Below are 15,119 nucleotides of genomic sequence, written 5' to 3'. Positions count from 1 at the left end.
GAGAACACGGCCTAACTCTGCCCTCTTTAGGTTAAAGCCCCAAAACCGTTCTCCAACAAGCAGCGGTGCTGCCAGTCAAGAGCTGAACTCTGTCCGCTCCTGCAGGAGCAGTCTGGCGCTTTTCTACAAAGTTATTTCTCCTGTGACGACCACTAATCGACATGTAGTGATCCCTTTCATCTTAGAAGAGGTTCTTCAGCAGCTGTGATGAGTATTGTACAGTTCTATGTAAAGTTAATGATAAAGAACCTAAATTTAAAAATAAAGCATCAGAGAGAAAAAGGCAGCCGTACCCTCCAACACTGGTCTACAATGACAGTGCACCAGCCGGACCCTATGATAAAGACGGGGGGCAGCACAGTGCAGCATACTGATGAAACGACCATCTTGGAGGGCGACTGCCTGGTGCTATAAATGCACACAGATGAGACTCCCATAGGGCTCCAGTCACACAGGTGTAGATTTATGCCCCATGAAGCTCCGTACCTCAGCTGCTGCAGAACATCAATTGAAATATGACAATAGATTAGAGAGTTGTTCCCATAAAATCAGTCTATCCCCAATTAGAGGATTTCCAGGGGTTTGGTGATAAATTACTGATCGCTGGGCATTGGGGTCTGACCGCTCAGACCCCCACTGATTCCATGATAGTGGATCAGCAGCCCCTTCCTGAGCGGAGCAGATCTGCCCATGAGCTGCCTATTCATTGCTTATGGGGCAATTCATGAAGGGGCTGCAGAGTTATTCCAAAATATCTCCCAGAAATTATCCCCCAGAAAGGGGGCAAAAAAATGTTTGATGATGAAAGTTAAAATTACAAGGCCAAAAAAATACAATGAACTACACTTTTTGAAAAAAACTAAAACAATTCTCAGTAAAGAGTTAAACCATGTTCCTTGGCATCATCCTGGTGCGCACAATTCACAGTTACTGTCACCGCCACTTGTAAAGTGCCTGAGGCTGCCATGATCCCACACTTGACGCTGAATACCTGATACTTTCCCCTGTGAGGCATTTCTAGACCCCTGCTGCCCCCGAAACGTCTGTGTAGATCTCCTGCATCTTCACATTCGCTGAGTGCTCTTAGCCACTGAGCCAGGGCAGTAGAGCAGACAACCAAAGAAGTGGCCAAACTGCCATAAAGTTTAGGGATAGGGACGGTGAAACTACAGTTTACAATTCTGATCCTGGGACAGCAGGGACCCCAAAATCCACAGCTGGGATAAGCACTGGTGGTATTCACTGTTGCTGCTGCCCCCAATCTGTCCCCATTTTTCTTTATTTTCTATGGGAACACAGACAAGATCTTCTGACAGAGGTGCCCCTGTGTGTAGCTATAGAGATAGTGGTCGTGTATGAGCTCTGGTGATCGAGGGGTCTAATAGTCTGCTTCACATTTTGGACTAGGGCCCCGGAGCGACATCTTACATTTTCAGAACCATATTATAGATTTAGGGTCCTCACAGTAGATGCCCCTCGATCATACAGACAGCACTACAGAAATATGGACCCCAACATGACAGAAACAGTCTCCAGAGAACATCTGATGACTGTGGAGTTCATGTGACCAGAGGCTGGTCATGGTGACCGCGCCAAAGTCCACACCACCTGGACCCAATCCACAACCTGGAACTGAGCCAAGAGTAAAGAAGAAGTGATACAAAGTATAACCACGAAATATCTCCACATGGTAACACAGACCCGGGGCGACAGGAGATCATCAATCCCCCGAGAAGAGAAAATCCAGAATTACCAAAAGTTCTGAGGTTAATGGTTGATGGAAGATCCTCCGGCCAAAACTGATAAGGACCCGAGTCGATGCCAGGGGTGATGTGTCCAAGGCGTGACGTGCACCCGGGGAGCACTATAAGTACGCTGGACGCTCCGCAGTCCGACATTCACCATCATCATGAGGGGAATCATCCTAGCACTAGTGCTCGCACTGGCGGGTGAGTGGCAGCTCCGAAACGAATATCTATCTATTATCTATCATCTATCTATCATCTATTATCTATCTATCATCTATTATCTATCTATCTATCTATCATCTGTTATCTATCTATCTGTCTATCATATATCTATTTATCTATTATCCATCTATTATCTATCTATCATCTATTATCTATCTATTTTCTGTTATCTGTCTATCTGTCTATCATCTATCTATCTATTTATCTATCATCTATCTATTTATCTATCTATTATCTATCTATCATCTGTTATCTATCTGTCTATCATCTATCTACCTATTTATCTATTATCTATCTATTATCTATCTAGCTATTATCTATCTATCTATCTATCATCTGTTATCTATCTATTATCTATCTATCATGATAGACTTTTCGTGTGTTGCGTGATATTTATTCATTGTGACACATCTTTAATAGAGTTGAGTGACTTTGGTCGGATCGGGTTTCATGAAACAAAATTCGTTTCAGATGAAACTGGTCCGACTAGGGCAAAAAAAGTCAGAGTTTCATCCGAAACCCGACCCCAATGCAAGTCAATGGGGAATATAAGTCAGCATTGAGTGGATGAACGTCATCTGCTCAATGCCGACTTTTATTTCCCATTCACTTGCATTGGGGTCAGGTTTCGGATGAAACTCTGACTTTTTTTGCCCTAGTCGGACCAGTTTCATCTGAAACGAATTTGGTTTCATGAAACCCGATCCGACCAAAGTCACTCAACTCTAATCTTTAAATATAAAACGTCTTGTTAAACATTTCTTCAGTTTCTTTTCCATCTCCGTTACTGGAGTAAGATTAACACTTTATTTAGTGACTTTTTTTTTCAGTTGCAATTTATAAACCTGTTCTTCAGCTCATTTACATAGCTAACCACGCCCACTTTATCACCCACTATTCCGAAGGGGGCAAGAGAGGCTTAAAATATCAAAAAGTTTCAACATTTGTGATTTTTTGTGATGGTTAAAAAACTTCTGCAAAAACCCTAGAACATTCTCCCCATAAAGTACAACATCTGTGAACTTTTTATTATAAGTATATTAATCACTGGTGTATACAAGTGTATATATATATATGGGGTCCCTATATACACACATATATTTGTATATACAGTCACATTCCCATTTTCTCCATGTTAGATAACATCTCTTCTCTTTTCTCCACAGGCGCAGACAATGCCTATTTAGGTAAGATGAACACTACAGATGTGGTTAATATTATCTATCTATCCAGATTGTGTTTTGTATGGAATCGGTCACCAGGTTTTTGCTTTTTAATCTGAGAGTAGCAAGATGTGGGGGCTAAGTTCCTGATTCCAGCTATGTGTCACTTACTAGGGTCCAGCTAATCAGTGTAGCCCCGCCCCTACCACTGATTGGCAACATGCTCACAATGTAAACAGGAAGCAGCCAATCACTGGTGTGGGCGGGGTTATACACAGCTCAGCATTCCGAGCACTGCTAAGTCTACAGCAGAAAAAAACAGGTATTGTATCAAAACTGTAGCAAGCAGCCCCAGGATCTGGAACCAGGGTCTCAGATCCTACATCATGCTGTTCTCAGATTACGTAGCGAAAACCTCTGATAGATTCCATTTAAGAAAACTTTGTAAGAGAAATAATTAAATCCTAAAGATGATGGACTATAACACTAGTGCAATGATCTGTTCTACAGTGACGATGAGACGTTCTTATATCATATTTATGTTATAGTCTATTGAGCGGAATATTCATTATTCTGATTATTGTATTTATATCTCCTATAAATATATTTTAGCTTTTGAGCCGCTCATTCGCGGTGTCACCTGCAGTAATCACAGTGATGGCAGTTTTTATTTTTTTACATATATATTTTTATGATGTAATTTGTATTTCATTTATATTTTATGAGGATATTCTACGAGTAGAATCTCTGGTCATCAGAGATGTACAAGTTGTGGACTATCCTTGCTTTGCATAACTGCTCTACTCTACAAACACACACATCATCCTCATCAATGTAAACTCATGACCCTCTGGCCACATTAAAGGGATACAGTTTACAAAACCCAATTTCCAATTATCTATTAGATAATTATGGGGAAAACAAGTGTATTTCATATTCAGGTGCCTCTCATATTAGCCATAGAGATCATCTCTCTCTGGAGGACCCATACAGACAATCTATTGATTTCAATGTGTACTACCTAATACCCCCTGTGGAGGCACTGCAGGAACATATAAGTTTGCCGCCGGATTCATACACAGATTACATGTCATCATTAGCATCATAAAACAATGCGACCCTCTCCAAGAGCCCAATGATTTATTGTATATTTTACCAGATTCTCAACTTTTCATGTCTCAGATCCTTCGTTCAGCCAGAACAAAATCACAATTTTTGACTATGAGGCCTTTGTTATGACCGGACTTCCTGAAAATGATTTTGTACGAGCTGGAATTAATATCGCCTGCAAGCTTGAGATCATTCCTTATTCCCAGAGGATGTACTTATTAAAGGTAAAGAAAGATGCAAACCTTCTCTTATGCGTTCAAACTGTAATCCATCAATAGCAGATTAGTGGGGATCTGATGTCTGATCAGCTGATTGATCCCGCCGATCGGTTTCCTGTTTCCTCGTCTTTGTTTATAATTCACAGCACCATTTGCCTTGTAGTGGTTGCATATGGTACTACAGTTCTTTGTGGTTGGTACCATTTAGCCTTGGTGACAATTGGACTGCAGCACCTCCAATCAGCTGATCATCAGGTGAAGGGAATCGGACCACCAATCTGAAATTGATGAACTATGATAGATCATTAATATGGAAGTCATGGAAAACCTCTTTAATCAGTGGGTCAGGGTAACTATGAATAAGTAACTAGTTGGGTGTAGATTTTAGACTAATGGATAGTACAACTGATCATACATGGAGAAAAATAATGTATTAAGTCAGGGAAAACCCAGCTGGTCCAAAGTATTTATCCTTCAGGAGGAGAAATACCCTAAAATCCTCCTAGATTTTCAGTGCTTATCGGAGGCAGCCCATTGGTGAAATCACCAATGGCTTAGGTCAGTGGTCTACAATTTGTTGCTCTACAGCTAAGCCACAAAGTGAATATTAACAGGTGAGGCTGAAATGAGTGCAGAAATTGTTTCTTATATTTTGATAATTCTATTTTCATTTTAGGCCCAGTCTCTAACCATCAAAGAAATGAATGGTGCGTGGCCTAAAGACCCATTCACTCGTTCCTCTAAGTTGACCCAGGTTGTTGCTGAGCAGCTCAGTAAACCCATCAAGTTTGAGTACCACAGCGGAAGAATTGGAAACGTTTATGCTTCTAATGATGTTTCCGAAACCATAGTCAACCTTTACAAAGGAATCCTCAGCTTGTTCCAGGTCATCATCAAGAGGACCCAGAATGTATACGACATGCAAGAGGTAAGTGGATGTCCTATCGTACTCTGCTGTAATCCATACCTCGTACTTTCTTATGTTGGGTACTCACCACTCATTTCTTTCCTTGCCGTAGACAAGCATTGCCGGTGTTTGCCATACAAGATATGTAATCCAAGAAGACAAGAAAGGAGATCAACTGGTTGTTGTGAAATCCATCGATTTCAATAACTGCCAAGAAAAAGTATCAAAAGATATTGGCATGGCCTTCATGGAAGAATGCATCACCTGCAAGAAGGTACGCTCCTTGTGAAATCTCAACAGGCTTTAGAACATCAGGCTTTTATCACTTGCTCATTGTCTGTTCCACTTGTAATTGTCTATAGATGCACAGGAACATTCGTGATGCTGCAACTTACACCTACAAGATGAAGAACCGGGAACACAATACTGTTATCACCCAGGTTACTTCCGAGCAGATCATCCACTATTCTCCATTCCAAGAACGTCAAGGTGGTGCCGTAATGGAAGCCAAGTAAGGAAGTTCTTCCAATCCAACTAAACTCATGATGTACATAGGAAAACTAGAGAATATTTGATGGATAAGCTTTATTTTTATTTGAAACATTTTACTTTTAGGCAAATTCTCACCTGGGCAGGAACCAAGAGCAGCCAACAGAGCACCCCTCAACTTCAGCTCCAGAACCGTGGAAATCTCCATTACAACTTTGGAGATGAAATATACCAAATTCCATTTGTTCTAATCAAGACTAAGAGCCTTGAGGCGCAGGTAGGAGCAGGGCACACATACAGGTTCTAGATATATGGAGGCTTTATTCTCAGCAGTCATTCATTACATTCAGCAATGTAACCCACCACAACGATATCACAAGTGCATTCTATTCATCAATTGTTCTTTTTGTCTCCCATCAGATCGTAGAAATTCTTCAGCACATAGTACAGAACAACCAGCAGAAACTCCATAAGGATGTCTCCATAAAGTTCATGCAACTGGTTCAGCTTTTGCGTCATGCCACCCCTGACATCATACAGACCATTTGGAAGCAGTTTGCTGAAAAACCAAGATACAGGTTAGTGATTTTATATCCTGCTGGATTTGATGTCAAACTGCAGAAAACCTGATAGGAGTCATCAATAAACTATGAGGTCATGAATTCCTATATAAACTGATATATCCTGTTGGACAATGAACATCGTATCTCGTTTTCCTAGACCCTGGATCCTACAAGCTCTTCCTATGGCTGCCACAGCAGACAGCCTGAAGGTGGTCTACCAGATTATTCACAGTGGAGATCTGACAACTGCAGAAGCCCTCAAATTGATTCCCTTAGCAATGCACTTTAGCAGAGCCAGCCAGCGGTCATTGCAGATTGCTCAAGTACGTATTTACCTTGTTACCTACTATTATATCACTAATATAATGCGCATTCTGATATCAGTTTATTCAATACTTTAATTACATAAATTAGTCAAACTTTCACATTCTTCTTGCTGTAGGATATCATCAAGGACTCCAAAATTGAGAAAAGCCCCTCATTGTTCAAAGTTGCAATACTTGGATATGGTTCAATGGTAAAGAAATACTGCAACCGTCTCAGTACTTGTCCAGATTCAGTTCTCGAGGTGAGTTATTGCTGCATGTGATGGAGATGCTCAATTGATTATAACTACTGAGGTCTGCATGCAAAGGCGGAAAACACTTTGTAGGGTGTTTTTCGCAAGAAGGTAGGCTATCCATGGCAGACCTCAGGTCTACACCTAGTGAGGGTGACCACCATCATGCGAGGCGGACATACAGACCTCCTATAAATCTACTTTTTAGGATATCCTGACTTTTGTACTTTTTTTCTTTTATAGCCTATCCAAGATTTGGCAGCAGAATCACTAAGCAAGGTCCATGAAGAAGATATGGCTCTGGCATTGAAAGCCCTGGGTAACGCTGGTCGGCCAGAATCCTTAAAACGTATTCAGAAATTCCTGCCAGGATTTTCTTCCAGTGCCTCCCAACTTCCAGTCAGAATTAAGGTTGACGCCGTCATGGCTTTAAGGAATATTGCCAAGCTGGAACCCCATAGAGTAAGATAGCTTCATAGAATTCTTAATGTACTCATTTTTTAGGCATATTTGAATAATAACATGACTGGCATATGCATTCTAGGTTCAAGAAATCCTTATGAAAGTCTACATGAACCGTGAGGCCCGGACTGAAGTGAGAATGGTCGCTGTTCTGTCCTTATTTGAGACAAAACCCAACCTCGCCATGATTGCCAATATTGCAAATATCGCCGTTAGAGAGAGCAAGGCTAACCTCCAGATTGCCAGTTTCGTCTACTCCCAACTCAAAGCTTTGGCCAAGAGCAGTGTACCCCAACTGGAGCCCCTGTGAGTATAGCGCCCACATATGATTATAACTCAAGCCCTTTTAAGAGCTGTGCTGAAAACAATATGATGGACAAAATTATTTGAGTTGCGCTTCAAAAGGCCTGCCAGTATATTAATTCATGAGGTCCTAATCCATAGACCGATGCCTATTATCTTCTAGGGCTGCTGCCTGCAATGTTGCCCTCAAACTGTTCAACCCAAGCATTGATAGTCTGGGCTATCGCTACAGCAAGGTCATTCGTCTGGACGCCTTCAAATGTGAGTCTATGGAAGGAGTTATGTTATCGTATCAGTTTATATGATAGTATATCATGAAACTAAATTGTTTTTTTGTGTTTTTTTTAATCTTGTAGACTCTTTGATGAGTGGAGCCGCAGCTAAATTGTACGTGATGAATAGTGCCAGTACCATGTTCCCCGTGTTCCTTATGTTCAAATTGAAAGCCTATGTTGGTGGAGCAGAGACTGACGTTATGGAGGTACGAGAGTCACCAAAAGATTGACACAAAATAGAGATGCCACAGTGCCATTGATGCCCTTTTCCTCTTTTCAGTTCACCATTATATATGTCAAGGAGATAAAGATTTTGTTGTTGTTGTTTTTTTAAAGGTTGGTATCCGAGGAGAAGGAATTGAGCAGATCCTGAGAAAGCAAGATGCCCAGTTCCGTGATTTCCCAATGAAGAAGAAGATCTACCAGATTGTGAAAATGGTGAGTGTTTTTGTCTTTCCTTGATGTTGTCTATATGTCTTTGCGTGCAATAGAGGCTGTAACTTTAATTTTCTTGGCAGCTGAAGGGATTCAGGTCTCAACCATCTCAGGCTCCACTTCTGTCTGGATACATCAAAGCAATCGGTCAAGAACTTTCCTTCACTGAAATCAACAAAGAGACTCTTCAAACTCTGACCCGGGTAAGAAGAACGTACAACGAGTGTATATAATTTTGTGCATATGTCAGTCGTAGCTTATACAATTGGATTATTTCAGGCACTGAATGAGCCAATTGAAAGACATGCTGCCATCAAGAGCATCCTTAACAAGCTTCTGAATGGTCTGGTTGGACAATACGCCAAGGCTATTGTGGCATTTGAAGCTCGTCACATCACCCCAACTACTGTTGGTTTTCCAATGGAGTTCAGTTGGTACTCTACCGCTGTGGCCCACGCCCCTGTGAACAGTATGTCAATGTGATTGAGTTCTTTCCTGTGTCATATCCTTTATGAGTATGATATTGATCAGAATATCCATTCCTCACTACAGTTGACGTCAAGATGACCCCAGCTTACACACCGGACTTCAGTATCGCTCAGTTGCTGGAATCTCAGTTGCAGATCAATGCAGATGTCAACCCCAGGTGAGATCCAACTTCAATCAGGATGATCAGCGATTTTTGTCAGTTAACCTTCTAATAATGTCTTGTCTGTTATAACTGCAGTCTGTTAATCCATGGTGTATCAACAATGGGAATCAACACCCCCTTAATCCAGAGCGGAATTGAATTTCATGGCAAGGTGCTCACAAACATCCCAGCGAAATTCACAGCACGTGTGGATTTGAAAGAAAAGAACATTAAATTTGAAGCACAACCCTGCCAACAAGAGGATGACTTACTTCGCATAAGGTACATTTTGGCCAATATTTCACAAGCCTGTGTAAATAAATCCAACGAAAACTAGAAACATCCCGAGCTGCTAACCGAATGTCTCAAAAAAAATTTGTTGATTCCAAGACAGTAACAAATAACCCTTTTCTTCAATTTTGTATAGTGCACATACTTACGCCGTCTCTAGAAATGCTGAGGACTTGGATGCCGCTAAGAAGACACCATTGGTGCCAAGAGCAGTCAGTCAAAGCATCTACCAGAAACGCTTTGAGTCTACAGGCAGGACTTCAGCTGAAGGAGCAAGCATGATGGTAACAACTAATAATTTCTATAGCCCTGAAGAAGAGCCATATTTCTACTGATCACTGTGATCAATCTCATCTTATTCTCTTTTACAGGAGGCCTCCTCAGAAACTGGACCCAAGAAATACATGAGTCTTGCATCTGCCCATCGCCAATATTCTTCCCGGGCATTCAAGAAATGTTTGAAGATCTCCCAAGTTCCTGTACAAGTTTGTCTTGAGAACCAATTTTTGACAGCTGCAGCACGCAAAAACTCAATCCTTTATTATATGGTGGGAGATCTGGACACCAAAATCACAATAAAACCAGGTTAGTCAGATCGATCATGGTTACAGGACTGTTGACTCCTTGCAGTCTATCTTTCATTGGATTAAGGTTGTTTGACCTCTCATCTGTGCACATTTACAGCCCACACTGATGCCTCTATTGAAAAGATCCAAATTGAGCTCACAGCTGGACCCAAAGCAGCATCAAAGGTCATTGCCTTGATTGATGTCGAGGAGAAGGAAGGTGAACAAATGGAGGAATCTGAGATCCATAGGAGACTGAGAACCATTCTTGGCATCGATGAGCAAATTGCAGTAGGTGTCAATTAACCCATATTATATTGCTGGTTTTCATGAGCTTATGTAATAGTTTAGTTGAAATTATACTCTTTCTTTTTTTCCTACAGGCAAGGAACCAGAGCTTGGCCCAAAAAGCCAGAAAGCAGAAGGCAAAGCAGAACAGAAAGCATACACCTGCTGCAGATGGTACTGAGACCGACTTGGTCCGTGCATTATCATCCTCAAGCTCGTCATCATCTTCATCTTCTTCTTCATCCCATGGTCATAGAGCTAGAAGCCAACAACATGGTCACAAGCCTCAAAGCTCTAGCAGTCAGTCAAGCAGCAGCAGTAGCAGCAGGAGACATGGCCAAGCGCACAAACATGAGGAAGATGAAACAAAGAGAGGCCATTATAAGAAATTCAGCTCTAGCAGCAGCAGCAGCAGTTCCAGCAGCAGTAGCAGCAGAATGGGAAGACCTATAAAGGACAGCAGCAGCAGTAGTAGTAGCAGCAGTAGCAGCAGCAGCAGTAGTAGTAGCAGCAGCAGCTATAGAAGGCATGACAAGGACAGGCAACAGCAGCATGATCGAGCACAGCAACAACAACATGGAAAGAAGAGCAGCAGTAGCAGCAGCGACAGCAGCAGCAGCAGCGAATCCTCCAGAAGCAAGGTATGGCATATATAAGTATATGCTTGAGAACACATATTGTGACCATTTATTCCATCCATATCCATTAATAAACTTGTGTCGTTTTCCTATACAGAGACATTTTTACAACCTTCGTTTCAGACCAGTACGGGAACAAAGAGTAAGTGACCACTTTTCTCATGCATTTGTGGATCACCTCTAAAAGTATCTCTAAAAATTATGATGATGTCCTGACTCAAGCCATTATCTTTCCAGACTGACAGCAAGCAGCAGTCCTCTTCATCCTCAAGCTCGTCATCTTCAAGCATCAGCCGTGGCCCTGAGCATAATCGCCAGGTAGATCTTCTTGGCACATGTGCTAAACCTAAACTCGCCTGAAGTTTATAGAGCATCACATAATAGCTATTTCTGCTCGTAGAACAAATTTTTGGGTGATAACAAGCCCCCTGCATTGGTCGTCACTGTCCGCGCCGTCAGAAATGACAACGTTCGTCAAGGATATCAACTCATCGTCTATGCCGACGATTCCGTCTCCAAACCTCATCTCCAGGCCTATGTTGTGGATTTCACCAAGGCAAGCCGGTGGAGAGCGTGTGTCAATGCTGCAGTGCTGAGCTCTCATAAAGCTGAGGTGAGCCAACATCTTTGTCGATAAAGTCTTGAAATATCTGTATTAAATCCATTCTACTGAATGTGTCCACATTTTTACCAATTCAGGCCAGTCTCAAGTGGGGACAGAACTGTCAGGATTACAAGATTATAACCAAAGCTCAAACTGGACACTTGGGTAACCAACCTGCAGTAAAGGTGACAGTAAACTGGCCAAAAGTACCATCCAAACTGAAGTATGCCGCCACATAGTAAGTTCTCTTCACTCCATGACATTGAGAGCTCTGATCATGTGTCTAGACATTTGGTAGATGGTTTTGTAGCATATTAGGGATTAACGAGTCAATATTTGTATCAGTGTTTCAGAATTCATCCCAGGAGTTGCGTACTTGTTGGGAGCCTCTGAGAGATACAAGAAGAATTCTCAACGTGAAGCAAAACTCATCTTGTCCCTCAGTTCTTCAAGAACCGCCGATGTCATTCTCCACCTGCCAAAGGTAAATTGGGATATGAGCTTATATGCTATTGAATTCCATCTCACAAAGTGAACTTGGTAATAATCAATATTTTCTAATGTCCTTGCTACAGTTGACCATGTTCTACACAGCGCTCAGAATCCCACTGCCAGTCCCAGTTCGACGCGTTTCACAAAGTGAGATTCTCCAGGCCCCAACTTGGAACTTAATTGCTGAAGCTCCCCAGATGATCCTGGACTCTTTGCAAGGTTCGATGGTGCACAGAAAACGTGCAAGATAAATACAATTCCTCACAATCTGCCATTTTATTTCATATAAATGTAACATTTACAGGTGAATGTAAGGCCACGGAAAACCGCCTGACCACCTTTAATGGTATTGACCTTGCTTATGCCATGCCTGAAAACTGCTACCACATCCTAGCCCACGACTGCAGCGATGAGATGAAATTTATGGTGATGGTGAAGAAATCTAAGCATGTTCCCGGACACAAGGACTTGAACATTAAAGTTGGCCACCAGTGAGTATCTCACAAAGAAATCAAATAACAAATTACAAATTTTAGAAGTTATGAAATAAAGGAAATTTGATTAAATGTAAATTTGAAAAGCTTCTGCTTTACAATCTAAGAAAAAGGTGAGATATCAGGCGCCGCTGGGGTGATGATTTCCTATAATGAAAACTCTATAGAAATGATAGACTATTACTAACAATCATCTCCATTTTGTTCTCTGACAGTGACATTTTAATGTCCTACAAATCTGAATCACCAGAGATGACCCTCAACGGAGTCCCCCTGTCAGAAAGCCAGCTCCCATATAAGTCAATGGCCGGTAGGTGATTGGAAACTATAGGCCCATGGAAAGGAAGATGCAGTTTTGAAGGGAATGTGCCAGAAAATTATCAAAGGATAATGTCAATTTTAATAGGTTTTCCTGATGTTTTTGAAAGTTTCCATGTCGTCTATGCTTCAAAAATCCTGAAGTTTTGCTTGTTTGACTTTGGGCACGGAGCCTAATTCCAGGCTGACACTTCCTGTTTTACAATGTTTTACATTGACAGGAAACACCTGCAGATAGCTAGCAGAGGATCCACTATTAATAATAAATGATTTCCCGACTTACCTAATCATCCCACTCCCTGCACAGTTACCTCTGCAAAGGTCACAGGGCATGCCCACAGCACTCTCCCACAGAAACCAATAGGTGGTGTCACAACTCACTTGCTCCTCTCGTCACCGTGACCTCCGCACAGATCTTAGAGCATGTCTACAACACTCTTCTGGAGAAGTTTATGGATGACACAGCTCACATACCCACTCCTACCGCGAAGTCAGTGAACATCTCCAGACTATTGTTTTCCGTAGTCCGTGTAGCTGCTGCAAAGCATATGTCTAAATACTATTACCAGAACCCCATACAAGAGGGTCGCCCTGATAATCATATACAAAAAAAAAAATTTAAATATCTACAATTACAAAAAAGAGAAAATATTTATCACAAGACGTGTCATTAGTAAACATTTTACATGTAATCCGTTCTCTCTAACTTTACATTATGCAATTTTAATCTTTTAGAGCCAGTGGTGGAGATTCTGAAAGCAGAAAATGGTTTATCCGTCTCAGCACCAGAATATGGCATTCAGAAGATCGACTACGATGGAATCAATGTCCAGGTACTTCTGGCATGATTGTATTCCCGAGTGGCCCATAGTGTTGTGAATAATAAGGATTTCCGTGTGTGAGGTTCTGGTAAAAATGGATCATCAGTCATGGGATTAAAACCCATCATAAAGGTTCAGAGGATCGGAAATTGTTCTAGGAAAGACCAGATTGTGATTTTTAAATAGTTTACCGAATGAATGGTTTTGCAGGTGGTACCATCCATCTGGATGAAGGGCCAGACATGTGGCTTATGTGGCCGCAATGATGACGAGTCAGTACAGGAGTTCCGTAGACCAGATGGCTCCGTGGCCATGGATGAAATGAGCCATATTCACTCTTGGATTCTTCCTGCCCAGACTTGTGCTGAAGGTAATTTAGGCGGCTTTTCTCTGTTCTCAGATATCCGGAGTTGTACCTCTGGGTAGATTCAAAACAAGGCCTAACACAGAATTTCTCTTCCTTTAAGGTTGCAATGTTCAACAGTCTCTTGTGAAACTTGAGAAGGAAATCGATGGTGAGAATGCTAAGTGTTACTCAGTCCATCCCGTTTTACGATGCGCCAAGGGATGCTCCCCAGTTAAGACCACCGAAGTAACCACTGGTTTCCACTGCCTGCCTGCTGGTGAGTGTAACTTTCCTCTTTGCAAAGTATTTTGAGACTTTACTGTCAAATAATGATCATGTAATTCCCATGGGAGCCATTTTTTACCATGGTTTATGGTTTCTATGTCATCCTCCCTTTAGGAGCAACTCTGGATCTGGTTGAAGGACAAGTGAGCTTGGACAAGTCTGAAGACTTCACAGAACTCGTGGAAGCGCACACATCTTGTTCATGTGAAAACACGGCATGCTCCTCTTAATCCGGCCTCCCGCCAGCACCATCCTTTAATTCTCTGTATAATCTGTGACCTCACAGAGACATGATTTTCATTTCAGGGTGACCCCCAAGAAGTAATCTAGACTTTGTAATGTATTTCTTCATTCCCAATAAAAGTTTGCATTCGAAAATATTTGACTTGTGGCTCCTCATTCTGTCACTGATTTTCGTGAAGGATGACAATCATTTATAGTCATATACATAGATAATGACTGGTTGGGGTAGCAAATACAAGGATACAGGGGAAGCACGGGAGAAATGTTGGAGACTGTTGCGTGAGGGGCTGACAAGAGGCAAGCAGAGAAGGAGGTCTCATCAGGACCGCAGATGATGGTGGCACTGATATAGGAGGCTGTTTCTGATATAGGGGGCATTATAAGCTGGGAATAATATTGCTGGCACTGTTGCTGGCACTAATAAATGGGCTCAATGTCAAACAATGGGAGAATTTATTAAAATTGCACTTAATAAATTAGGCGAATCTCTTGTTATGCCAGAAAATCAAATCTACACTATCCATAGGCTGGCGGAGACCTGCACTATAACATACGCCACTTTCTGGTGTAAATTATTGTAAATGTATTCGGCCATTCGTGGTCCTCTACACACATTTTTAAAAGTGCTATGAACAGGGGAAAAATTAA

At 41.7% G+C, this 15,119-nt stretch overlaps 1 protein-coding gene across 1 annotated transcript; it reads left to right on the top strand.

The window, feature by feature from the left end:
- The first annotated feature begins 1,813 nt into the window (after window positions 1-1,813).
- LOC141048846 (vitellogenin-A2-like) lies at window positions 1,814-14,608 on the top strand. Its single transcript, XM_073544918.1, has 35 exons — window positions 1,814-1,949; window positions 3,137-3,157; window positions 4,316-4,467; window positions 5,138-5,389; window positions 5,481-5,642; window positions 5,731-5,879; window positions 5,984-6,134; window positions 6,278-6,435; window positions 6,578-6,743; window positions 6,863-6,988; window positions 7,223-7,441; window positions 7,524-7,747; window positions 7,908-8,005; window positions 8,101-8,225; window positions 8,356-8,457; window positions 8,538-8,657; window positions 8,734-8,923; window positions 9,007-9,100; window positions 9,182-9,367; window positions 9,513-9,660; window positions 9,748-9,961; window positions 10,061-10,233; window positions 10,326-10,871; window positions 10,966-11,010; window positions 11,106-11,186; window positions 11,269-11,481; window positions 11,568-11,710; window positions 11,818-11,956; window positions 12,048-12,183; window positions 12,269-12,455; window positions 12,674-12,768; window positions 13,512-13,609; window positions 13,808-13,967; window positions 14,065-14,220; window positions 14,343-14,608. The coding sequence occupies exons 1-35, from the start codon at window positions 1,910-1,912 to the stop codon at window positions 14,456-14,458; spliced, it is 5,385 nt and encodes a 1,794-aa protein (XP_073401019.1). The 5' UTR covers window positions 1,814-1,909; the 3' UTR covers window positions 14,459-14,608.
- The last annotated feature ends 511 nt before the right edge of the window (window positions 14,609-15,119 follow it).

This window comes from Dendrobates tinctorius, unplaced genomic scaffold (genome assembly GCF_039654945.1).
Source record: "Dendrobates tinctorius isolate UK_male_01 unplaced genomic scaffold, ASM3965494v1 ptg000138l, whole genome shotgun sequence".
In the NCBI taxonomy this organism is placed as follows: Eukaryota; Metazoa; Chordata; class Amphibia; order Anura; family Dendrobatidae; genus Dendrobates; species Dendrobates tinctorius.
This window is presented reverse-complemented; position numbering and strand designations above follow the sequence as displayed.

Excerpts from the sequence above, each read along its gene's own strand:
- LOC141048846 (XM_073544918.1), top strand. The coding sequence starts at position 1,910 with ATGAGGGGAATCATCCTAGCACTAGTGCTCGCACTGGCGG. Across the intron at positions 6,135-6,277 it reads CTAAGAGCCTTGAGGCGCAG|ATCGTAGAAATTCTTCAGCA; the intron begins GTAGGAGCAGGG and ends GTCTCCCATCAG. Across the intron at positions 7,442-7,523 it reads CCAAGCTGGAACCCCATAGA|GTTCAAGAAATCCTTATGAA; the intron begins GTAAGATAGCTT and ends TATGCATTCTAG.